Genomic DNA, 22,777 nt, shown 5'->3' with positions numbered 1-22,777 from the left:
GCTGGCCGCCGCGGCCCCCCCCCCACCGCAACGCCCGCCGGCGTTCGGCCGCCGCGCCCCGGTATGGATTTGTCTCCCGCGGTGGGATAAACCTCGGGTGCGCGTTGGGGAGGGGACGGCTCCCTCCGTGCAGACGCTGCCCATCGATCCCGGCGCTGGGCACGCACCGCCGTCGAGCGGCTGCTGTTTAATTACGCCGTCGCGCGGGCGATTGAATCGCGTCTGGATGGGCGCTCTCGGCCCTTCCCCCTAATTAGCTGGGGGGGTTAATCATTCGGATGGCGGGAGACGGCACGAGATAACGGGGGGAAATATCTCCCCCCGTGCACGGGAGCGGTTCAGCCCCCTGGTTAAGGGCTGCCCTGCAGCCAGCGGGCGGAGGGGCGGCTCTCCCCGGGGTGCCCGAGCACCCAGGGGTGCCCGACGGGCTGCTGCCCCTGCGGATGCGGGGCTCTGGGGTGCCCCGGGGTCCCCGCTGCTACCACACTGCTCCCCTCTGCAGGGTGCTGGCGGTCGGGGCCTCGGTGCTGGGGCGCTGCGAGTTTGGTGGGGAAGGTCCCTGGGTGACGCCAGGAGGTGGTGACGCTGGGGTGACCCCCGTTCCCTGCCCGGCAATGGGCCCTGGGTGGGCCGGCAGCTTCGGCGGGCGAAGGCGGGCAGCAGCCCCCCGCCACGGCCAGGCTGGACGTGGGGGGCGCCCGTTTCTCACCCCCCTGCACCCCATCAACCCCGTGACTGTGAGCGGAGGCTTGTGCGGGGACGGGCGAACCCCCAAAGCCGCAGCGTGCTCCCCATCCCGCTGCCCCAGCCCCAAAGCCCGGCACCGCGGGGAGGGGGGGTGGCGCACCGCTCCTGCCGCAGCAAAGGGGCGCTTGGGGTCCAGGCTGGCCCAGGGGGACGTGGCGCTCCCACGGCACGAGGCCTGGCGGCACGTGGTGTCACCGGTGTGTGCCATAGCCTCCCCCTGGACTGGGCAGGGAGGTGCCACTGTGCCATGCACGGTCATCCCCGGATCGATGGGGAAGGTCGAGAAGTGGAGACCGGGGGATTGCGCCCGGGTGATGCCAAGGGTCCGGAGGAGGAGGAGGAGGAGGGTGGCTGAACCACAGCCGTGCCTCGTTTCCCCCCTCCCCGGCAGAGGGGTGCGTGGGTGGCCTGCCCTCGCCCTCCATCCCGACGCCTGCGCCGATTCCTCTGCAAAGCTTCGGCTTATTTTTAATGCCCAGGGATTTGTCAGCGATGCGGCTCCGGGACCGGAGGAAGCTCATCAAAGGGAAGGCTGACAGCGAACTGATAAAACCTCTCATCCGCCAGCGCCGGCGAGTGCCACCCCGAGCCCCCGGCTTCCCTGGAAAGCAGCAGCTGCGGCTTTCCCTGCAGTTTTCCAGCGCGTCCGCCTGGGTCTGGGCACGGAGTGGAGCTCAGGGGCGCTGGGACGCTTCCCGGGGTGCTCCTTTCGGGGGGTTCCCCAAAGCAGCGTCCCCAGGCGGACCAGAGATCAGACCTGGGAAAAAAAAAAAACAGAGGATGGGGTTTGACTGGGGGAAACATTTTTCCCCTGGAACATCATCCCTCTCCCTGGTGGAGAGAAGTTTTGCAGACTTCTGCAGATTTTTGCGCTGCCGGGGCCATTTTTGCTGCGTCTTGCTGGCAGTCTGCAAATTCAGGGAGAGCTGGCGGCACGGCACGGCACGGCACGGCACGGCACGGCACGGCACGGCACGGCACGGCAGCCGCTTGCCTAATGCAGCGATGGTGGGGGTGCCGCCGGGGAATTTTTTTGGAAGGTCCCGCTTTCTGGGGACAGCACCCGGCGAGGGGGGTGGCCGCTGCTCCCAGGGGAGGGGAGATGCGGGCGCCGCTGCCCGGCACCGCCAACAACCGCACCCGGCCCTCGGGACGCGGCGACCGCGTGCGCCGGCTCTCGCTGGCCGCGTGCCGGAGCCGGGACGCTGTGCCGAGGAGCGCGCCGGAGGCTTCGCGGGGGGCCGGGGCTTCGTGGCGACGCGCTGCGTCACCGCGGCGGGGTGAAGCCGGGGCAGGATTTTTGCCGTTGCAGACCTTCTGGCAAGCTGGCTGCTCCCCAGCGCCGAACCGGCGGGAGATCTTCTCCCGGCTCTGTTCTGCTCGGGAGAACCGGGGCGCGCAGAGGCAGGCGAGCAGGAGGGGAGAAGCCTGCCGGCACGCTCAGCGCCGGGCGCTGCAGGGCGCTCCCTGACAGCAGGGGAGGGCGAAGGGAGCGAATGGGGTGGTTCCGGGTGTAATGACCAGAAATTTGGGGCCGTTTCCTCTCCGTGGTGCGTTTTGCTCCCTCCCACGCCACCTCAAACGGCCGTGCCGGGCACGTCCATTGCCAGGCTCCAGCCCGGAGTTCTTTGCGGCTCCAGCACGGTCAGTCCCACCCCAGGGCCGCTCGCTGGGCTCAGCCGCCCGGGGCTGCGCCCCGAGGGAGCTCGGCGGGGAGGAGGGAGCGCAGAGCCCCGCGGCCGCTGCAGGCGCCGCTTTCGGCACCGACCGCGGCTCTGCGGGCTCCGCGGGGGCTGCTCTGCGGCGCGGCGGCCTGGAGCATCCCCTGTCCCGCATCCCGGGCTCTTTACACACCTTCCCAGAGGGACGTTGCCGGGAGGATCCGGGGAGCAGAGCTGGAGGGGGTTAGCGGAGAGCTTGGCGAAGACCGAGCTGGCTCCGGCTTGCCGCTCCCAGCCAAGCGCCGTCGCTGCCGTGGGACGGGCGGTGAGGCTGCGCCGAGCCGGCCCTCGGGAAGGAACCTGCTGGTCCAGAGGGAAAACGTGACGCTGGATCTTTCCCCCGCCACGGGGGGTCCTGCTGCCCCCACTGTGCCTCCTGCATCCCCGCATCCCGCTGGGGTTCACGGCTCCGCTGGGCACGGCGGCAGCTCTGGCTAATCAAGGCCACGATGTGGCACCTCTGGTGTCCTGCCAAGTCCCAGGGGAAACGTGGGTCCCGCTGGGCTCTGTTAGGGATGGGGCAAACCGTGGGCTGAAGCCATTTGCTCCGCTGGCGTTCAGGGCTCGCCGAGCGGTGCCGGCAAGGGAAGGGCTTGGGCTCGTGTGAGTGATCGGCCGCAGCTCGTGCCTGGCGGGGTGGAAGAGCTGCAGGAGGGTTGCAGAGCATCCAGGCATGCAGGACCTGCTGTCCAGCCCATCCTCCCGCGCTGCTCCGCTTGCAGCAGATGCCATCGCCGCTTCCCTCCGGGACCCGGCGTGCCGGAGCGCGGCACATCTTGAGTCCACCGGTGTCTCCCCGCGGTGTCCCGCGCCACGGCTGCGGAGGTGTCCCCTAACGGTGTCTTCCCCCCCCGGGGCAGCGCCCCAACCCCGGGGACCGTCCCCTGCCGCAGGGACATGGGGCGCGGCGGGGAGGAGGGGGCCAGGCTGCGCCGGGTGGGCGCCGAGTGGGTGCATATGGCAGGGGTGGGTGGCAGACCAGACTTGCTCTGCTATAACTGCTGACTGAAACGCCTGCGGATCTCCCAGCCCTTCGTCGTCACAAACTCGCAGGGACTATTTTTACCTCCCCTGCGAGCTCGTGCCGCGTGTCAGGGCCATGAAGGGGACCTGGCCGCCCCCCCCCTCCTGCCTCTGGGGCCGGGATGATGCTCCTGAAGACCTGCCTGCGAGCGCCAGCCTGGCCAGCGAGCCGGGGACCACGGGCTGGGGACCACAGCGTTGGGACCATGATGGTGGGGACAGTGTGCCAGGGCCCATGTGCTGGGGACCCTGTGCTGGGGACCACGGTGTTGGGACCATGAGGCTGGGGACAATGTGCCAGAGCCCATGTGCTAGGGACCGTGTGCTGGGGACCACAGCGTTGGGACTATGAGGCTGGGGACAGTGTGCCAGGGACCACAGCTGGGGACCCTGTGCTGGGGACCACAGTGTTGGGACCATGAGGCTGGGGACAGTGTGCCAAGGGCCACGTGCTGGGGACTCTGTGCTGGGGACCACAGCGTTGGGACCATGAGGCTGGGGACAGTGTGCCAGGGCCCATGTGCTGGGGACCCTGTGCTGGGGACCACGGTGTTGGGACCATGATGGTGGGGACAGTGTGCCAGGGCCCATGTGCTGGGGACCACAGTGTTGGGACCATGATACTGGGAACAATGTGCCAGGGACCACAAGCTGGAGACCCTGTGCTGGGGACCACAGCGTTGGGACCATGATGGTGGGGACAGTGTGCCAGGGCCCATGTGCTGGGGACCCTGTGCTGGGGACCACAGTGTTGGGACCACGTACCAGTCCCCACATACCGGGGACATGGCGCTGGGCACCGCTGGCACCGTTCCTCCTCCTCCCCCTCCTCCTCCTCCTCCAGCCGTGGGTGTGAGCGCAGGATTTTGGCAGCGACGCCCCTGCGTTTCCCAGGGGCCGTGTCCTCCCTGCACCCCCTCGCGCCGGAGCCGGCGGTGAGGCGCAGGGCCCGCGGGGACGGGGTCAGGACCACGGCTCGGCCACCCTCTCCCCTTGCCGGGGTGCCGGGCACCTTGGTGATGGGCAAGCGCGGGCAGGGCCTGGCAGGTCGGACGCAGCCCCGGCTGGTGGCGGGGGAGCCGGGGCGGGTGACATTGAGCGGCGTTGGCCGCGCCGAGGCATGTGCCTCTCTGTAGCGCCGTTCTTCTCGGGGCTGGATCTCCTCCAGGGAGGAGAGCTGGCGGAGTGATTTAATTCACCCTGACTGCAGCTGACCTTGGAAATCCGCCGATAGACGGCCGCCATCGACACCGCCTGCCTTTGGGAGGGAGCGAGAGCCCGCCGCGCGTCCCACCGGAGCCAGGCGGGGACGATCGGCCCGGCACCCCGCATCCCACCCCGCGGCCCGGCAGCCCCCTGCCCTCCCGGCCCCTCGGCGGCGCTCGGCACGTCGCTCCCTGCGCCCGGGAAGCGCTTTGCTCATTTTTTCTACCCCCGAAATGCTGACCCGGCTGCAGGTCTGCGGGGTGGCAGCTTCGGGTCCCTGCGGGTTGGTGGCACGGGCGCAGCGCGGCTCTGTGGGGTGGCTGCAGGAGCCCCGAGCGGAGCCCCAGAGCTGCGTGCTGGTGCTCACGGTGTCCCCTGGTGCTTCTGGGACGAGGGGGTCTGGGGCTGTCGGGTGGGGCTGGGCTGGGACAGCCAGCTCCCCGAGTTTGGGTGTACGGCCGCGGGAGGTCGCTGAGCTGGGGCTGGGGGTGTGGGAGGTGCCCACGATGGGACTTGGGGTGCAGGAGGTGCCCGAGGCAGGATTGGGGGCGCAGGAGGTGCCCAAGACGGGGCTGGGGGTGCAGGAGGTGCCCAGGATGGGACTGGGAATGCAGGAGGTACATGAGCTGGGGCTGGGGGTGCAGGAGGTGCCCAAGCCGGGGCTGGGGGTGGGCGAGGTGCCCAAGACAGGACTGAGGGGGCAAGAGGTTCCCAAGCCAGTGCTGGGGGTACAGGAGGTGCCTGAGCCAGGACTGGAGGTGCAGGAGGTGCCCGAGGTGGTGCTGGGGGTGCAGGAGGTGCCCGAGCTGAGATTGGGGGTGCAGGAGGTGCCCGAGGTGGTGCTGGGGGTGCAGGAGGTGCCCGAGCTGAGATTGGGGGTGCAGGAGGTGCCCGAGGTGGTGCTGGGGGTGCAGGAGGTGCCCGAGCTGGGACTGGAGGTGCAGGAGATGCCAAAGACAAGACTGGGGATGCAGGAGGTGCCTGAGCCAGGGCTGGGGTGCAGGAGGTGCCCAAGGTGGTGCTGGGGGTGCAGGAGATGCCCAAGACAGGACTGGGGATGCAGGAGGTGCCTGAGTCAGGGCTGGGGGTGCAGGAGGTGCCTAAGATGGGACTTGGGGGTGCAGGAGGTGCCCGAGGTGGGGCTAGGGGCGCAGGTGATTTCAGGAGCTGGTTTTCCACTGGTATAAACAAGCCCAAGGTGAGCGTTACCCCTCCGAGATCAAGCACCACGGGGGACCGGGAGCACCTTTGCCGGCACCAAACTGCCTTCCCGGGTCCACGGTGCCGCAGCCTCCAGCCGGGACCTGAGCTGGGGGCAGCCACCGTGCTCCCGGCGCCCGAAGCTGCTGCCGGCGGGCGCTGGGGATGGCGCGGAGGTGGGCACGGTGGGAATGTCCCTGTTCTTGCTGGGACACGAGGAGCAAAATGCACTTTCCTGCCTCTTTGCTGCCTTGAACCGCGCCGAGCTGGCAGCCCTGGAGGGGACGCCTCGGGGGCACCGGCGGGAGAGGGACCGAGATGCTCCTGGCGGGAAGGTTTTAATTCCTGGTTTGCAGCCGGCGCTGCTGACGGCGGCTCCTGGAGCCCCGTTTGGGTCCTTCAACACCGTCCCGGTGTCCCCGCACCCTGGGTGCTCTGTCATAGCGTCGTGGGTGCTTTCACCTCAGGAGCACCCCGGGAGGGGGGTAAATCCGGCGACCGGAGCTCGGCGCCCTGCGGGGAGGGCATGTCGGTGGCAGAGCCCGAGTTTTGGCACAACCGGGCACCCGTGCCTGCGCTGGCGGGTCCTCGGAGGTGCCAAAATCGGCAGGTGAGAGCCTGCTCCGCGCTGCAGCCCCCGGCTACCCCGGCGGGCGGCCGGTGCTGTGCCACGCCGTGGGGCTGGGGGGCACCTCAGGGTTTGCGGTCGCTGCCGGGGCAGGTGGGGACGGGGCTGTCACACCCCGGCCTGCCACGGTCCCGCTCAGGCCGAGGTGGTGGCAGCGGGGACCCGGCAGTTTTGCGTCCTTCCGTGCTGCATCCGTGGGGCGCCCCGAGCCTGCGTGTTCCTGCGCCGGCGCAGGGAGTTCGGCTTTTGCAGCTGGTCGGATGCAGCGGCGCTGGCATCGCGGCGGGGGGTGGGGACGTGCCAGCTTTGTCACCCCAATGGGCCTCAGCTGCGGCCGTCCAGGGGACGCGGCGCGGCGCTTTGCGGTGCAGCACAGCGCGGGGCAATGTGGTGCAACGCGGCGCGACGCGGCGCACTGCAGTGCAACGCCATGAGATGCAACACGGCTTACTGCAACGCAACGCGGCATGCTGCCGTGCAACACAACGCGATGCAATGCAGCATGCTGCCATGCAACACCATGCAATGCAACGCAGCATAATGCAACGCAATGCAATGCAATGCAACGTGGCATGCTGCGATGCAACACAACGCGATGGAACGCGGCATGCTGCGATGCAACACCATGCAATGCAACGCGGCGTGCTGCAATGCAGCGCAATGCAGTGCAACGCGGCGTGCTGCAATGCAACACAACACGATGCAATGCGACATGCAATGCAATTCAACGCACCGCAGCGCAGCATGCTGCGATGCAATACAACGCAATTCAGTGCGGCGTGCTGCAATGCAACACAATGCAACAGAATGCAGCATGCTGCCATGCAACACAGCACACTGCAACGCGGCACACTGCAACGCAGCGCGGCGTACTGCAATGCAACACAACGCAACTCAACGCGGCAGGCTGCAATGCAACGCCATGCAATGCAACGCCATGCAATGCAAGGTAACGCCATGCAATGCAACGCAGCACGCTGCAAGGCAACGCAACGCCACGCAGCGCTTTGCAACGCAACACGAAGCGGTGTTTTGCAGCACGCCGCCTCGCCTCCCCGCCGCAGGCCGCGGCGGGACGCCCAGCCCCTTCCCTCCTGCTCTTCCCCTGCCCGTGCCCACGCAGGATGGAGCTGTGGGGCCGCGCGGACCCCGCTGTGTCCCCCCCAGGTCCTCGCCGGCCGCCCCCGGCCTCCCCCCGGCCTTTCGCCGGCCCCTCTGCCCAGCGCCAAGCGCGGTGCTGCCCGAGCCCAGCCGTGCCGAGCCGTGGAGCCGGCCGGCGTTTCAAAAGCCCGGGAGGAGCTTGGGTTTCCGACCCTGCTTCTCGCAGCCATCCTCCTCGTCTTTTTTTGTTTCCCCTGCAGTTGTGAGGACAATAGTTTCGCGGAGGAATTGCTTTCACCGCTCCCCTTCATTGGCTCTTCCCTGCCAGAGCCCCCTCTTCTGCTGCTGCAGCCCTTGATTAGCTCGGCTCTGCGCTGTCGGCGGGGGTTTCTCAGGCGATCCGAGGGGGTTTTCTGCATCTTTGTGCTCGTTGAGGAAGCGAGGTTTGGGAAGAGGCGGCACTTGGAAGGGGTTTTATGGAAGCCCCCTCGCCCCGCCGAGCCGCACGCCTCTCCGGCTCCCCTTGCCTCAAGCCGCCGGCGCTGCGGGGCGGGCACGGTGCTGCGCGGCGGCACACCTAGAGACGGGTCCGCAGTGCCTAAACACAGCCCCACGGCTGGGCTGGGGCGAGGGGGAGGCAGGACCCTTCCCCAGAGATCCCCGTGTCACCCCCGTGTCCCACTGTGTCCCCAAGCGCAGGGTGGCCGCAGCCTCCTCCGGCTGAAGGGCCGGCGAAGCGGTGAGGAAGGTGGTTTTCTGGCGGGGGGATTGGGTTGGGATGGCGTAGAGCTGGCGCGGGCAGATGTGGGGCTGCGTGATCCCAAGGTGTGGGGCTTCGGCTCCGGTTTGGTGCCCCGCTCCTGACGGCACGGCCGTGGCCGGGACGTGCAGCGCCGTGTTGCTGTGCAGGCAAGCGCCGGTGCTGCCGGTGCTGCCCATCCTTCCAGCCCCGGTGCTCCCTGCCCCGCAGCCGAGCGTCTCCCAACCCGGGGGGGGGAAGCTGTGAGAGCGGCCGGTGGTTTGGGTGGCGTTGCAGGACGCACACCGGAGCTGGGGTCCCTGAATCTTGGGAGCAGGGAGGAGGGGGGTCCTGGTCCCCCAGCCCTGCTCATGGGGACGAGAGAGCTGCGGGGCTGGATGGGGATGGACCATGAAGGTCTAGTGCAGGATGGAAATGCTGAGTGCTTGTCACTGGTGCTGGGGGTGATGGCCAGGGGCTGCTGGGGGTGATGGCCAGGGGCTGCTGGGGATGATGGCCAGGGGCTGCTGGGGGTGATGGCCAGGGGCTGCTGGGGATGATGGCCAGGGGCTGCTGGGGGTGATGGCCAGGGACTGCTGGGGGTGATGGCCAGGGGCTGCTGGGGGTGATGGCCAGGGGCTGCTGGGGGTGATGGCCAGGGGCAGCTGGGGGTGATGGCCAGGAGCTGCTGGGGGTGATGGCCAGGGGCTGCTGGGGATGATGGCCAGGGACTGCTGGGGGTGATGGCCAGGGGCTGCTGGGGGTGATGGCCAGGGGCTGCTGGGGGTAATGGCCAAGAGCTGCTGGGGGTGATGGCCAGGGGCAGCTGGGGGTGATGGCCAGGGACTGCTGGGGGTGATGGCCAGGGGCTGCTGGGGGTGATGGCCAGGGGCTGCTGGGGGTGATGGCCGAGAGCTGCTGGGGATGATGGCCAGGGGCTGCTGGGGGTGATGGCCAGGAGCTGCTGGGGGTGATGGCCAGGGACTGCTGGGGGTGATGGCCAGGAGCTGCTGGGGGTGATGGCCAGGGACTGCTGGGGGTGACGGCCAGGGGCTGCTGGGGGTGATGGCCAGGGACTGCTGGGGGTGATGGCCAGGGGCTGCTGGGGGTGATGGCCAGGGACTGCTGGGGGTGATGGCCAGGGGCTGCTGGGGGTGATGGCCAGGGGCTGCTGGGGGTGATGGCCAGGGACTGCTGGGGGTGATGGCCAGGGACTGCTGGGGGTGATGGCCAGGGGTTGCTGGGGGTGATGGCCAGGAGCTGCTGGGGGTGATGGCCAGGGGCTGCTGGGGGTGATGGCCAGGGGCTGCTGGGGGTGATGGCCAGGGACTGCTGGGGGTGATGGCCAGGGGCTGCTGGGGGTGATGGCCAAGAGCTGCTGGGGGTGATGGCCAGGAGCTGCTGGGGGTGATGGCCAAGAGCTGCTGGGGGTGATGGCCAGGGGCTGCTGGGGGTGATGGCCAAGGGCTGCTGGGGGTGATGGCCAGGGGCAGCTGGGGGTGATGGCCAGGGACTGCTGGGGGTGATGGCCAGGGGCTGCTGGGGGTGATGGCCAGGGGCAGCTGGGGGTGATGGCCAGGGACTGCTGGGGGTGATGGCCAGGGGCAGCTGGGGATGATGGCCAGGGCCTGCTGGGGGTGATGGCCAGGGGCTGCTGGGGGTGATGGCCAGGGACTGCTGGGGGTGATGGCCAGGGGCAGCTGGGGGTGATGGCCAGGGGCAGCTGGGGATGATGGCCAAGAGCTGCTGGGGGTGGTGGCCAGGGACTACTGGGGGTGATGGCCAAGGTTGCTGGTGGTGGTTGTCCCCAGTACAGCCCAGTGCCAGCCAGGCGCTCAGCGGTGGCATGGCCGCGGCGCACCCGGGGACAGCGCAGGTGCCCGCTGGGGGGCACGGCCGGGTTTCTGGGACAGCCGGGGCTGCTCCCCGCCGCGCCAAAGCGTTTTGCAAACTGGCCTCGGCGTCCCGCTCGGCGCGGTGCCGGCGACGCTGATGCCAGCTGACAGCTCCGGCGTAGCAGGGAGCTGCGTCTACCTGCAGGTACGGGCGAGCTCTCCTTCCGCAGGCCAAAACGCAATTACCCGTGAAGCGGGAGGCGTCGGGGCTGGCTGCACCCTCGGCATCCCCGCCGCGGCTCTCCGGCCCACGGGGAGCTCGCTGGCACGCCTGGCAGGAGCCGGGGTATCCCCAGCAGCACGAGCGCCCGTGCCAGGACCCCGGGGCGGCAGCTTGTCCTCCCGGGGAGGCTCCTGGTTTAACGCGCCGGGCCCTGGCTCCCGCGCTGGTGTGTCAGATGTTGCTTCGCCGGCAGCGCCGTCGGTGCCAGCAGCCGGCTGGCGAACGGCTCCTTTACCTGGGCAGGGGGAGGTGCCGGGGCACCGGCAGCGGGGTTTTGGGGCAGGGGGAGGATGGGGGTGCACGGGGAACCCCAGGCTGGATGGCTCTGACCCCGTGCCCGTCTGTCTCGCCTAGGTGAACGTGACGGTGGACTACATCCGACCGGCCAGCAGCGCCACCGAGACCGTGCCCGCCTTCTCCGAGCGCACGTGCGCCACCGTCTCCATCGGAGGGATGTAAGTGTGACCCCGGGGAGCCGGGCACAGCGCACCGGCCCGGCGCTCACCGGGGCCTCGCCGCGCACCGTGGGGACGGAGGGTGGCTCGGCCTCGCCGGGGGGCTGCGCGGTGCCGGGGGCTGGACGGCGGTGCAGCGGCATGGGCTTGGCCAGAGCAGCGCCCCCATCGCCAGCCCTGCCCCCCGCCGTTTCCACGCCCGGGGCAGGTTCAGTCGCTTTCCTCCCCTGGGACACGGGTTTGCCGGGCTCCTCCGGAGCGGTCGTGCCGGCGAGGCGTGCGGCCGGATGGCGCCGGGAGCTGCGCGGGGACGATTTGTCATAGGCCGTTGGGTTCTTTTTTTTTTTTTTCTCTCTTTTTTTTTTTTTTTTTTCCCCATGTCTTTTCCCCCGTAGCAGCTATTTTGGAAAGCGACCAAAGTGCTGCAGCGCTGCGCTTTTCTTCCCCTTAATCCAAGGGCTGGGAAAGCTGCGGAGCATCGCGCTGCCCGGGGTGTGGGGGAGGCGGGGGACGCAGCTCCGTGCCACTTGCGAAGCCAGAAAGCTCCCTGTCACCCCGCTCCCGTCTAATTCACGCACTCCTGGGGTGACTTTTGGTGATGCTTGTGGGTTTACGATCCCCAAGGGAGAGCCGGGGCTGGGGCTGCTCCGCGCTTGCTGCCGGGGCCACGCTGGGATGCTGCTCCCGGGGTGAAAGCCCGGCAGCAGGAGCCTGAAGGGCTTTCCCGGACGGAGATGCCGGGCACGGTGGAGCCCCAGCGGAGCAGCCCTGCTCTCCTGCACTGCTTTAACCCCCCCTGGTTTATTTAACCGTGTCCCCAGGGAGCCAGTTCTCCAGCGCAGTGTGTATCGCCGGGGTTTTGGCCCAGCCGGTGCGGTTTTGGGGCTGTTTGTTAGGAAGACGAGGTTTTGGGTCGTCGGCAGCGCCCAAGGAGGGGGAACGTGCGGTGCAAAACCCACCGGGCTCCCCCCGCGCCCGGCGGCTGCCGTGCTGCCCAACCCGGGAGGCTCCCGGCACCGCTCGTGCCGCGGAGGGGCAGGGTTCCCCGTCTCGGGAGCATCTCGCCGAGCGCCGCCGCCTGCTCTTGGCGTCTCCGGCTGCGAGTGGCTTTCCAGCACCTCCCGAGTCGCATCCCCCCCGTTTTCGGGAGGAAACCTGGATGCGAAGGTGCGGGGCCGCTGCGCGCGGGGACTTCGTCGCCGTAATCGGGCGCCGGCAGAATGAGCCCAGCGAGCGCCGGGAGCTTACGCCGGAGCATCTCTGCGGCGTCCGAGCCGCCGGGGCACGGCGTGGGGTCGCTCCCGGCCGCCCGCGGCCCCGCCGGTGCCGGTTCGGTGCTGGGCGCGGGGTCCTTTGGCCGCCCCGGCGAAGGCGTGGGTGTAACAGAGCAGGGTCTGTGCCGTCCGGGGACGGAGCGGGGAAGAAAGCCTGGCTTGTCCGCCTGGCATCTGGGCTGGGCTGAGCCTGCTTGGCAGGCTGGGCACGCCGGCAGCTCGCCGGGGCGGGCAGCCCGGGCAGGGGGCTCGCCCCTTGCCTGGTTTCTGGAGCCTTCAGCTCCCTCTCGGTGCAGGCAGCCGGCGGTCCTGCGACCCCCTGCCCGCGCTGGCAGCAGGACAGGCAGCGGGGAGCCAAACCAGCCGTCGGCTGCACCCCTGGGGTGGCACCTTGCCCTCCCCGAGCGTGGCAGGAGGGTAATGTCCACCCTCGATGGGCAGGGGACAGTGACCTGCCCCCAGCCTCTGCTGTCCTGGGGGTGCTGCCGGGGGGGTTTGTGGCTCTGGGCCCCTGCTCCCAGCTCAGAGCACCAGGAACTGGAGGAGCTGGAGCCCAAACGCGGCTTCGCCTGCCCGAGCGCCGGCTGCGGTGCCTGACTCGGGGTGTCCCGCCGACGGGCTCTGAGCCGGGTCCCTCTGCCCGCGCTGGGTCCGTCGCGCTTCTCCCTTCCAGCTCCCCGGGGGTTTTCGGCTCGATCCCCGGCTGGGGAATGCCGGTGCCGCTGCCCGGCAGGCCTCTGCCCGGTGCCCACGTGCCGCAGCCCTCCCCGTCCCGCTCTGCCGGCGCGCCGGGTGCCTTGTCAGCGGTTACCGCCGCTGCCAGCTCGTGTTTTCCTGCTGAGCACAGGTAAGGTCAGAGGTCTGTGCTTGGCTGTCACCACAAAGCCGTGCTGACACGGCAAACAGGGCCACGGGGCCGTGGCTGGCGGAGCAGGCAGCTGCCGGCACACTGGGGACGCCGCGGGCATCTCCCGTGCCGGTCTGGGCTCACAGGGACGGCTCGTCCCGCCGTGGGTGCTGTTGGGAGGGTGCCCCTCGGGCACGATTAATGCAGAGGCGCCCGCAAAGCGGTGGCAGAGGGACCTGGGGACAATGGGGCGGGTCTGCCGCGACCAGCGGGAGCGGGTGCGCGTGAGGGCTGGGGGTTCACACCAGCCTTTGCTCTTTGCGAGGCCCGTGGCACCCCGCAGCATCCCACAGCATCCTGCAGCATCCCACGGCATCCCACAGCCTCCCATGGCATCCCACAGCATCCCACGGCATCCCACAGCATCCCGTGGCATCCCACAGCATCCCGTGGCATCCCACAATGTCTCACAGGTAGCCCACAGGGGCTGGCAGCAAGCCACAGCATCCTGCAGTGTCCCATGGCATCCCGCAACGCCCCACAGCATCCAGCAGCATCAAGCAGCATCCCACAGCATCCCATGGCATCCAGCAGCATTCCATGGTATCCCACAGCATCCCAGAACATCCCACAGCATCCCATCACATCCCACAGCATCCCTTCACATCCCCCAGCATCCCAGGGCATCCAGCAGCATCCCCGTGATATCCCCCAGCATCCCACAGTATCCCCCAGCATCCCAGAACATCCCCCAGCATCCCATGGCATCCAGCAGCATCCTACAGTATCCCACAGCATCCCATCACATCCCACGGCATCCCAGGGCATCCAGCAGCATCCCATGGTATCCCACAGCATCCCCATGGTATCCCTCAGCATCCCAGAACATCCCCCAGCATCCGACGGCATCCAGCAGCATCCCATCACATCCCCCAGCATCCCATGGTATCCAGCAGCATCCCACAGCATCCCATCACATCCCCCAGCATCCCAGGGCATCCGGCAGCATCCCGCAGCTCGTGGGCAGCGGGCCCGGGGGGTGCAGGCTGTGGGGCGGGGTGGGAGCCCCGGGGTGCCGGGCTGTGGGGCTGGGTGCTCCCCAGGAGGCTGCCGAGAGCCCGGCTCCCCCCCGGAGAACGCGTTGGGGTGCAGGAAGGGGGATGCTGCCCCCAGCCCCCCGGCGAGGCTGTCCCCGGGGCCACCGGCCCTGCAGACACCCCGTAACCAGCCTCGGGCGCAGGAGCCGGGGTCCCCTCGGGGTGGGCCCAGACCCCCTTCGCGCGGGTTTTCAGCTGGTTCGGGGGCAGAGCCTGGCTGCCAGCGCGCGGGGAGGGGTCCCTCCCCCCCAGCCGGGGGGCTGGATCCATGCGATGCCTTGGGCCGGGGGTCCCGTCCCCGCAGCCCTTCCCTGGGGGGACTCGGGGGCTGCCGCCGCGCAAATGGAGCCAATTCTTGGAGGAAAAGGCCGCTAAAAATCGTTTTAACAGAAATTTAAGGAAAGCCCTGAGCTATAAATCCATGCGGGTCGGGGGTGCTTTCCCAGGGCGCTGCGTTTTGGGGTTAACTTGGCACAAACAGCGAGTTCTGGGCGCGGTGAGGGGGGAGCTCGGGTGGGGCTGGGCTGGGCGCTGCCAGCCTGTGCCCGGCAGCCAGAGCCGGAGGGGTTTCGGTGGATGAAAATGCAGCTCAAAAACTTCCTTTTTGGATTTTCGGGGGGGGGGGGGGGGGAACGTGAAATGCCTTTTGGGGCGGGGAGCTTGCAAATAGCCATTTTTCACTCCGCCGTTCTTTAAGTGGCAAAAACTGTATTTCACGGCGTAATAAGATTTTTTTTCCGCAGCAAAGAGCTTTTCATCTGCGTCTTCACATTCCCATTCTTTAATCGGGGCTTAACTGGGGGATGCATCTTCCCCGCGCGCCGCAGCTCCGGCTCCTCTCCCCCCGACGCTTTTGGTTGGAAGCGAGGGGGCTGCGGCGGCTCCCCCCCTTCCCCGCTCCCCGTGCAGGGGCTGCGGGGAGAGGAGCAGGGAGCAGGGCTGGAGCATCGTCATTAATTCACCGTCAGGAAATTTCTTCGTGAAGCTGCTGTCCCCGCTCCCCTCTTCCTCATCCTCCCCCTCGCAGCAGGAGGGGGGATCGGTTCGGCTGCGGCGCACCCGCCGCGGTGCTGCCGTCGCGCTTCCCTGGGTGCCCAGCGCCCGGTCGAGTGCCAGGATCGGCCCCTGTGGGCAGCGCTGGGATTTCTGAGCTTTAAAAGCTCCAAACCTGGGAAGAATTTGGGGTCCTCCCAGGATTCACAGCCCGGGTTGGGGATGGGGGGGGGGGTTATTGCACTCAAGCAGCAGGATTTTGTGGCTGGGGGTGTTGGGTGGCTCTGGATTTCATGGCTGGGGGTGCTGGTGACGCTGGGATGCTGGCACAGCTCTGGATTTTGTGGCTGGGGGTGTTGGTGGCCCAGGATTTCATGGCTGGGGGTGCTGGTGATGCTGGGATGCTGGCACAGCTCTGGATTTCATGGCTGGGGGTGCTGGGGGTGCTGGGATGCTGGCACAGCTCAGGATTTCGTGGCTGGGGGTGTTGGTGGCCCAGGATTTCATGGCTGGGGTAGCTGGTGACGCTGGGATGCTGGCACGGCTCTGGGTTTCGTGGCTGGGGTTGCTGGTGACGCTGGGATGCTGGCACGGCTCTGGATTTCATGGCTGGGGGTGTTGGCGATGCTGGGATGCTGGCACGGCTCTGCGCGCTCCAGCAGCTGCTCTTGGAGCATCCAGCCTCCCCGGTGGCGCGGGGAGGGTGACAAGGGGACACTTTTTCCCCTCCCCTTTCCAGGAATGAAGGAGGAGCATCCGAGGAAGCTGCTCAGAGCGGGGATCAAAGCGCAGGAGCGTGGGGCTGGGGGGTTTTCTTGGCTCCGTCTGGGGGCTGCTGGGGGCTGGGGGCAGCCTGCTCCAGCCGGGCGAGGTGCTCCGGCTGCGCCGTCCTCCCGGTGCTCGGAGGCTTTGCAGCATCGTGGCCACGCAGGTCCCCGGCCACGGGTGGGAGGTCTCGGTGCCGGCAGGGGCAGGCAGGGAGCTGCTCGCCTGAGGATGCCCGGGGTGCAGCACCCACCGCAGGGTGCGGCACCCACCGCCGCCGCACCAGGAGCGTGCCCTGAGCCCTTGGGAGCGTTTTGGGCCGGGAGGCGATGCTCCGAGCCGCGGGGGGACACACGCTGGGGGCTGCAGATGTTCCCCTGCCTGGTGCAACCCCGGGGGGGGGGGTTTGCCGTGCAGCGCTCACCCAAGGCGCTCCCGTTCGGATGTCTGGACATTTCCAAGGTGTCCGTTCCCCCACTCATGCTCCCGTCTCTCCGAGTCCCCTCACGGCCCTGGGACGCATCTCCGCGTCGGGGTCGTGCGAGCACCGGGCAGAAGAGGTGGGATGGAGGAGGGATGGTTGTAGCCCTCGGGGGGTGGGCAACGGGGGCTGCCCTTCCTCCCCACGTCTCTCTCCTCGCCCGAAAAGCCGGGTGAGGATCCCGACCTTCGCAGAGCGCTGCCGTGCGCCGGAGCGGAGCTCGGGGAAGGACCCGGCGAGCGGGGCGGCGCGGGGAGAGGACGCGGCGAGGGGCTGGGAAATGCCTTTGCGAAGCAGAGGGGCCGCCAGGGCCAGGGGCTGCGGGTGGCCGCGCTGCCAGCTCTCCCCAGGGTGGGCTGGCGGCCAGAAGCCCCGGCCTGCGCGCTTTGCCCTCCCGCCAGGACCCCCAGCCTGGCTTTCTGGAGCGAGGGGCAGCCGCAAAGCCGGGGGGGGGCTTCGTCGCCAGACGTGCCCGGGCGAGCCGGTGGCGCGGCACAGGGTATTTACCCTCCGTGTCTCCGGGGTCCCGAGGGGCTGGAGCGGGGAGCGGCTGCCAGCGCTTCGCCGTGCGCGGCGGAGCCACGTGCGCAGCGCGGTACCGGCGTGGGCCGCGGTGCCAGGGTAAAGCTGGGCTCGCGCCCAGGAGCTGTGTAGGTTTTCGCAGCCCGAGCCGCTGGAAAAGGACCAGATTCCGCTGCTGCTTTGCAAGCTGCTCCCCTCCTCCGGGGAGGAGATGGCTGCTGCCAGCCTTGGCCCCGGCAGCTCGGCCGTGAGCGTGAGCTCTGCGGAGCTGCCGGTGGCTGGCTGAGGGCTGGCAGAGCTCGGCGCCTGCCCCGGAGCTGGCAGGGTGCTGGCAGGGTGCTGGCAGGGAGCTGGCAGGGAGCGGGGTGGCTGCGAGCTCAGGGACTTGGAGTTAAGCCACTCGCACCCTTAAACGGTGCAACCGCGGGCTGCCACCCCCGACCCCCCCGGTTTCGGTGCAATACGGTCGGTGCCGGGGAGGAGGTTTCTCCCCGGTGTTGCCGGCGGTGCAGGGGATGGTGGGATGCTGCGGTGCACAGCGGGGGGGGGGGGTTCACTCCCGGTCCCACTGGGGGGGGGTCCCTTGGGACCCAAGTGGTTTCCTGCGGGCACCGGTGCTGAGATGGCGTGAACCAGCGCCGGGGCTGGGTCTCCCGGTGTCGCCACGGGGTTGAAGGACGGCGTGCTCAGCGCCGGCAAAGCATCGTCCTGCGGTTCCGCTGGTGCAGAATTGGTGCTGCGCGGCTGGCAGGGAGCCGGGGGCTGCAGGCGCCGACCGCGTGTTCAGCCCAGGGGAGGAGGAGAAGCTCCGGCTCTTACCTTGCCAGCGCGCGGCGGAGCCGAGCTGCCGGTGCGTGCGCCCGGGAGGAGCTGGCATCCTCCGAGGAGCGTGCCTTGGCATGGCGGGGGGCCGCGAGCGCCGTGCCAGCCGCTTCCCGTGCCAGGAGAGGCTCACTGAGCACCCCGCGAGGGTTCGGGGAGACGCAGGGCCGCCGGTTCGACCCGCCTTCGGTCCCTTGCGGTGGCTGGGTCGTGCCGGGGAAGGGCTGCGGCGCTGCCAGGGAGGGGATGCGGTGGATGCAGGAGACCTCCGCGGCGGGCGAGCCCCGGGGTGGCAGCGGGCATCGGTGCCTGCCGCAGCCCGGCTGTCCCGGCCCGTTCGCTTCGGGACGGTGGGTTTGACTAGAAATGGCACGGGTTTACATCATGCTGCCGAAAATCTTCGCCTCATTTAGCCAAACCTCCCAAACAAAGTCCCACCGGCGGCGTCCCCGTACGCCCTGGCGAGGAGGGTGAGGGGTGGATGAAGGGGCAGAGCCCGGTGCGAGAGAGGCGTGCGCGGCTCTCCCTCTTCGGAGGCTCGGCTGGCCCGCTCCGGAATTGGGATTTGTTGCCTTCTGACCGGGCTGTGATCTGTGGCGGGCTCACCCGGCGCTCTGGTGGCAGAGGTGGTTTAACATTAGATTTTTTAATGATCCCTCCATTAATCCCGGTATTCTGGGATTTAATGCTCGCTGCCCTCTGACCGGTGGAAATGATGAAAACTTTGATTTCATGCATATTGGATACTTCTGGAGTCTGGGGCCAGGAATAGCTGCTTATCCGCGCGGAGCGGCGGGGATTAAAGTGCTGGGGGATGGGGCAGGGGTGGGCATGGGCGGGTGGGATGGGGAGAGGGACGTGGGTGGGATGGGGAGCGGGTTGTGGCTGGGATGGGGAGAGGGATGTGGCTGGGATGGGGAGTGAGACACGACTGGGATGGGGAGTGGGATGTGGCTGGGATGGGGAGTGGGGCACGACTGGGATGGGGAGTGGGATGTGGCTGGAGTGGGATGGGGAGGGGGATGTGGCTGGGATGGGATGGGGAGAGAGATGCAGCTGGGATGGGGAGTGGGATGTGACTGGCATGAGGAGAGGGATGTGGCTGGGATGGGGAGAGGGATGTGGCTGGGATGGGGAGAAGGATGCAGCTGGGATAGGGAGTGGGATGCAACTGAGATGGGGAGCAGGACACGACTGGGATAGGGAGCGGGATGTGGCTGGGATGGGGAGAGGGATGCAGCTGGGATGGGGAGAAGGATGTGGCTGGGATGGGGAGCAGGACAAGACTGGGATAGGGAGCGGGATGTGACTGGGTTGGGGAGTGGGATGTGACTGGGATGGGGAGCAGGACACAGGCCTCTGGGCTGGGCAGGGGTGTATTGGGGAGGGGGCTGATGGCCCTCGGGGGCCAGGTCCTCCCCCGCCCTCCTGTCTCTCGGGCGCACACGCACTCCGCCGCACGGCGCAGGGTGCAGGGAGGGTGCCCTCGCCCCACGGCGGGGCTCCGAGCGGCTTCTCTCCTCCCCGTCGCCCCACAGGGCAGAGCTCCCGGGCACGCCGACCCTGCCAGAGCCATTTGGGGTGGAGGCAGGTCCCGGGGGTCTCCCCGGCATCCCCCGTGCCCTGACGGGGTTCCAGCCCAGCCGGCTGCGGCTGTGCCCGCTCGGGACCCGCCGCAAGCCCCGCGCTGTGCCGTCCTCGCTCCGGCTTTGGCGTTCCTGGCGTGGAGGTGGCTTTTCCTTGCGCTGGAGGAGCCCGAACCCGGGCGAGAGCTGGGCCTGGGCTGCAGGACCCGCTGCCCGGGGGAAAGAGGGGGCCTGGGCACCCAGCGCCGGCGCAGGCAGGGGTGCCGGGGGGTTAGCTAGCCCCTCGCTTGGCTGATTCGCCTTCCCAGATGGCGCGGGGCTCCGCAGCGGGGGCAGAAGCATTTGCTGGGGGGGAGCGGCCGGTGCCCGCTGCTGGAGGAACACAGGGGCCCAGCGCGGCTGCTGGGGGTGGGGAAACTGAGGCAGCCGGGCAGTGCGGTGCCCCCACAAGCCCTGCGGCCACCCGGCACCTCCTGTTTGCTCTCTGTCGTCTCTGAAACCTTCATTGGAGCCGGGCTGGGGCAGAGCGGGGAGCGGAGGCTGGGTGGGTCCATACTGGGGGCGCAGCCCATGGGGGAGGTTACGCTGGCACCGCGGTGTGTGTGTGTGTGTGTCCCCGGCACCGCGGCTGATGCTCGGGTCCGAATCCGTGGTTGCTGTGGGAGCCTCCGTCCCCTCTTGCAGACCCCATTGGGGACCACAAAAGCTGGCGGGGAGGGGTGGTGGGGAGCGTCGGCTCCTTTAGGACCCGGCGGCGCGGCCGGGAGCGAGCGCTGGCAATTCCGCTTGTCTCCTCAAAAGCCATAACCGTGATATTGCCGAATAAATGAAGCCATCAACCAGAGGTGGCAACAAGATTACAACGCTCCGCGAGTGCTGGGGGCAGAATAAAATGGGCCGTTGAGCGAGCAGACGGAGCGCCTGCTCGCGCGCTTGCGGCCTGATGCTTCCCGTGGCGGGTTTTAATCTCCTTCGCGCTGCCCGGGTCCCCCTCCTCGCTCTCTTCCCTCCAGAGCGATGGGTGGGGAGGGGGCGCAGGGTGCTGGGTGCCTCCTCCTCTGGCGGCTGCAGGCTGGGGTGGGGGGAAGCTGACGGGACCCCCCCGCTCCGAGCCAGCCGGGCTTTGCATGAGCGTGGAAATCCCGTCAGGGCCGGAGAGCTGCCCGCTCCCTGGGGACATGGGGGCACGAAGGGGTGTCCCCAGGCTGTCTGCTCCTGCTTGGGTGGGGCGGCCCCCTGGGCTTGGCCCCGTGGTGGGTCACGCTGGCGACGTGCTGCGGGTATGCCGGGACCTGGGGGGCAGCGGCAGCTCCCCGGCACGGGGGCGGGTGGGACGGAGGTGGCGTTTCGGGACGCGGCACCCTGCCGCGGCAAGGGCCGGGTGGGCAGCTCTCGGCGGCGCGCCCACCGTCGCCGGCGTCTCTGGCTTCAGGATCGTTCCGGTGTCCTCCCCGCCCCGGTGTACGTTGGGGAAGAAAGTCCCCGGGGTGATGGGTGTCGTGCGCCGAGCGATGCTCGGGGCCGTGGGGCGGCTGGAGGGGGGTGGGCTGCAAACTCCGTCCTGGGGGGGCTCCCTCCGGCAGCGACCCCGGCTGCTCCTCTCGGCACGGGGGTGCCAGGCTGGCAGCGAGCTGCTGGGGAGGTCACATCTACCAGCACCCGTCGTTCGGTGGGCAGGAGCCCCCCGGGCACCTCTTGCAGATTTGCCCCTCTTTGGGGGGGCTGCTTGAGTCACCCCGTAGTGTCACAGGGGGAGCAGGGCCGGCGTCCCCACGGCTCATCCCTAACGGGGTCACCTCTTGCCATCAGGCTGTGCCCCGAGGCGCCGGGGTCCCCGGGACGGAGCCTCCCAGCCAGCCCCAAACCCTGACATTGGGGCGGACCGCGGGGGGGGGGGGGGGGGGGGGCACTGGGACGCCGCGGGTGCCACCAGCCCCGCGCTCACCTCCTCCCGGCACAGCCTCCTGTTCGTGCCCAAAATAGCTGTAGGTGCTTATTCCTGGTTGCTTGGCATTTCGAGCGCTACCTCTGCAGCTGCCTCCTGCTGCAGCTTATTTCCTCCTTTACGAATCCTTTTTTTTTAAAAAAAAAAAAATTTTTTTTTTTTTTTTTAAATTTTTTTCCCCCCCTCTCCGAGGCGAGACCTATTTTCAGCTCCCGGTGATGGCTCTGCCCTTCCCCCTCTCCAGGGCAGGGGGTGCTCCTGGGGCTGGCGAACGGGTCAGGCCCCCCCTGTACATATCTATAGACCCGTCTATGCGCTCCCCCCCCCCAGCAGTGAATTAGCACTCCGTGCCCTGCCTGCGTAATTGGAGGAGAATTACAGATGCGCTCAGCGAAGTAGAATTTATGAATTTGTTTAAAGCAGCAGAGTGCAATGGCAGCCAATTTACTGCGCCGCCTCGGCACACGGCGCCCGTTGGCAGCCGTCCCCCCGAGCCCGGCCGGTGCCGACCTCCCCTCTCCGGCGAGGGGACGGCGGGGATCAAACCAGCGCTCGGGACGGTACAGCCGAGGAGCGGGTTCCCACGGCCCGGGGGCGCTGACCTCCCTCGTTTTGGGGGGTGGTGCGGGGGGGTTTTGGGGTGATCCTCCACCGTGGCGGTGCCGGCTCCTGTGCCCGGGAGTTAACCGTGAGCCGTCGCTCCAAGCGCCTTCCCTTGGCCAGCGGCGGGAAATGGGGGGGGGGGTCTCCCCTGCCGCCCGCCTCCGGGGTCAGGGTGCGGTGCGACGCACGGGGTGCGGCTGCGGTGGGTGCCGGGGCAGATGGGGCCCCCCGCAAGCCGGTGCTGACCCCTCCCTCCCTGCTCTTCCCTCTTGCAGCAACATCGCCGAAGCGCTGGTGAGCAAGGGCCTGGCCACCGTCATCCGCTACCGGCAGGACGACGACCAAAGATCCTCGCACTACGACGAGCTCTTGGCCGCCGAGGCTCGGTGAGTGCCGCGCCGGGGTGGCACCGTTCCCCGCGGCCACTCAGGGTGTCTCGCGGGGAGGTGCAGCGCTGCACCGCGTCCCCCACCGCCCCGGTGTCCCTGTCCCTCCGTCCGTCCCCGCTGCCGGGGGTGGCCTCGCTATCCCGCCTCCCTCCTGGCCGCGGCGAGCCTCCGTTCCCCGCCGCAGGCGGTCCTGGCTCGGCGACATCTCCAGCCACCCCCAGCAGCCAAAATCATCCCTGAGCAGGACCCGGTGGGCCCCCAACACCCAACCTCTTCCACGCCGCCACCGCAGACGGGCTCGGCACCGGCGCTGGCGGAGGGCCGGGCATGCCGTGAGTCGGTGGGAAGCCTCGCCAGTTCTCTGCGCTCGTGCTGGCGCTGGCGGTAGGCGCCCGACGGTGGGTAACATTGGCAAAACCGCCAGCGGGAGGTCGGCTGGAGCCTCACGGCCCGTGGCGGGGTTCCAAGGGCCCCGCTCCGCTCCTCGGGGCGGCGAACCCGGCAGAACGCCGCTG

The 22,777-nt window shown here is 68.7% G+C and overlaps 1 protein-coding gene across 1 annotated transcript in view; it reads left to right on the top strand.

Annotated features, from left to right (window-relative positions):
* Positions 1-22,777, top strand: part of SND1 (staphylococcal nuclease and tudor domain containing 1) — a 101,018-nt gene that overhangs the window by 51,695 nt on the left and 26,546 nt on the right. The window contains exons 12-13 of the mRNA XM_086462552.1: positions 10,838-10,938; positions 22,149-22,259. Coding sequence (XP_086318678.1) covers positions 10,838-10,938; positions 22,149-22,259 — 212 coding nt within the window. The remainder of the gene's footprint in view (positions 1-10,837; positions 10,939-22,148; positions 22,260-22,777) is intronic.

The sequence above is a fragment of the Leptosomus discolor genome, chromosome 1 (genome assembly GCF_034619465.1).
Source record: "Leptosomus discolor isolate bLepDis1 chromosome 1, bLepDis1.hap2, whole genome shotgun sequence".
NCBI classification, from domain to species: domain Eukaryota; kingdom Metazoa; phylum Chordata; class Aves; order Leptosomiformes; family Leptosomidae; genus Leptosomus; species Leptosomus discolor.
This window is presented reverse-complemented; position numbering and strand designations above follow the sequence as displayed.